The sequence below is a fragment of the Phalacrocorax carbo genome, chromosome 12 (assembly GCF_963921805.1).
Source record: "Phalacrocorax carbo chromosome 12, bPhaCar2.1, whole genome shotgun sequence".
NCBI lineage: Eukaryota > Metazoa > Chordata > Aves > Suliformes > Phalacrocoracidae > Phalacrocorax > Phalacrocorax carbo.
This window is the reverse complement of record NC_087524.1, coordinates 18,282,604-18,284,619: the sequence shown is the minus strand read 5'-3', so window position 1 is coordinate 18,284,619 and position 2,016 is coordinate 18,282,604. Positions and strand designations below refer to the sequence as shown.

The window sequence follows — 2,016 nt, the reverse complement described above, 5'->3', positions numbered from 1 at the left end:
AATGCAGGGATGTCTAGCAGTCTCTTTAAAAGTACTATGCTTTTGTAAGGAGGTGAAGCATGGAGAGATCTAGCTCTTAAGAATCTGAAAAAAAAAAAAGCAATTCTCCCTCTCAGCCTTACTCAGATGAGCAACACCTTTTTCTTCATGTCTAATTCATAATTCTCAGCCTAACAAATAACTGTTTCCCCACTTGAAAATAAACCATTCTTTTTTGCTTGTTTATAACTGTACCTTTATAGTAAAAATTAGACTTTTTATTTGTAAAAAAAAGCCTCAAAACAGGAGCCTGTTCCCCAAAGAGAAGTTGTGCTCTTGATGTTACTTTGCAAACATTTTATGCAATAATATATAATGCCTTTTATGAAGGTTATGCTTTAGTAACACCTAAGGGAACTGCACAGACATACAGTATTTAAGTCCATGTTAAGTCAGTGGCATGCCAAATGCACATCTAGAATTTTATGTGTGCTAAAAACTGCAAGTACGACAACATTAGTTACAGTTTAACATCTATTAATTGTCAAGTTATCCATTTAAAGACACTTTGCTTCAGTAAATAACCAGTCCAGGTTACAGCTAAGCTAGAACACAACTCAGGGGCGCAGGCTTGCATCGCTCGCACAGGCAAGAGCTTTCCGAAATAGTCCTTCAGAACTAGCGCCTGCACTAAAAGCAAACCAGCCGCTAAGTGTTAGCTGTCCAGTCACACTCAGCTCTCCTCGAAGCTGCAGCTCGAGATTTCCACAGCAAACGCCAGCACCACCGAGAGAGGCCGGGCCGGGCAGGCGGGTGCCCCGGGAGCCCACACCCTCCCGCACCATCACTGCAGGGCTCTGCCCAGATAACATCGCTCCTTCCAGAATGCTCAAAGACCGAACTTGAGAAGAGAGCACAAGAAAATAAATAAATAAATAAATATTACGGGTAATGAGATCATCCTCTTACCTCTGGGGATGTGACAGAGCCTTGACTGCTTCACCAGGGCAATTATGACACTGCCCCGAGGTGACAAGCGGGGGGAGCCCCGCGGCGGCGGCTTCCAGGGAAAAGGAATAAAAAGCGGAGTAAGGGAGGGGGGAAGGGGAAGGCACGGAGCGGGTACGGCCGAGGAGCTACACAAAGGCGGAGGCGTCGGAGGAGCGGGACGGTGCCGTGCCGGGTCACACACCGGGCGGGCACGGAAGGGCGAGCATCGGCCAGGGCGGGGCCAGGCCGCCCCGCGCCTCAGCCCCCTGCCCCGCCTCAGCCCCGCCTCAGGGCACTTACTGGAGTCCAAGGCAGTCCGGGAGCCCCCGTGAGGAGAGCCGGGCCGCGCGGGGACCCGCCGCCTCCTGCCGCGCTCCCGGCCCGGCTCAGTTCGGCCCAGCCCGGCCCTGTCTCTTCCCGCCCCTTCTCCCTCCAAAGAAACTCCGCCTCCACCGACCGCGGCGATGCCGCCGAGGCCGCCGCCGCCGCCCCGCTCATGCGCCGCAGACCCGCTCGCCCGGGCGGCAAGCGGACGGCCCGGCGTCGCGGGGCCCTCTGGGATATGCAGTGCGGCGGGGGGGAGGCGGTGGCGCGGCGCCGCAAGGCCTGGCGGGAGTTGTAGTTCTGCGGGGGCGGGGCCTGGCGCTGCGTCGGCCGCGGCTGCCTCGGCGGAGCTGGGCTGGGCCGGCCGCCGGCCGCGGGTGAGCGTCAGCCGCCAGCCAGGGCACGAACGCGTGTGGCACCGCTTGGCTTCTGCGGCTCCGCTTTTTGAACGTGCAATTGCTTTTATTTTAGTGTTAAATTTAGTGGAGAGGAATCACCCGTTGGGACATGCGGCGGCTCCCCTGCCCCTCACAGGAGGCTCCTTGGCCCAGGTGCCATCTCACAGCTTCTGAAGGCACCAGTCACTACCGTTCTGGTGGCGAATAACAATTTCCAGTCATGATATTTAACCAATTCTAACGGGAATTGTCTTCTAAGCACATGTTATACCAAAATGCTTTGTGTTTTCCAAAATAGTAATAAGAGATTAATTTCCTAGCTTAA

The 2,016-nt window shown here is 54.7% G+C and overlaps 1 protein-coding gene across 7 annotated transcripts in view; it reads right to left on the bottom strand.

Moving 5' to 3' along the window:
• PLEKHA1 (pleckstrin homology domain containing A1) overlaps positions 1-1,524 on the bottom strand; it is a 37,673-nt gene extending 36,149 nt beyond the window's left edge. For 4 of the 7 annotated variants that reach the window (XM_064464330.1, XM_064464331.1, XM_064464329.1 and 1 more), the window contains exon 1: positions 949-1,386. Coding sequence is in view for 1 of the 7 variants with exons in the window: in XM_064464333.1 (XP_064320403.1) it covers positions 1,270-1,467 (198 nt within the window). In the remaining 6 variants the exon portion in view is untranslated. Of the gene's footprint in view, positions 1-948 lie in introns of all 7 variants that reach the window. The other 3 variants (XM_064464327.1, XM_064464333.1, XM_064464328.1) reach the window with 3 other exon arrangements.
• Positions 1,525-2,016: the final 492 nt, after the last annotated feature.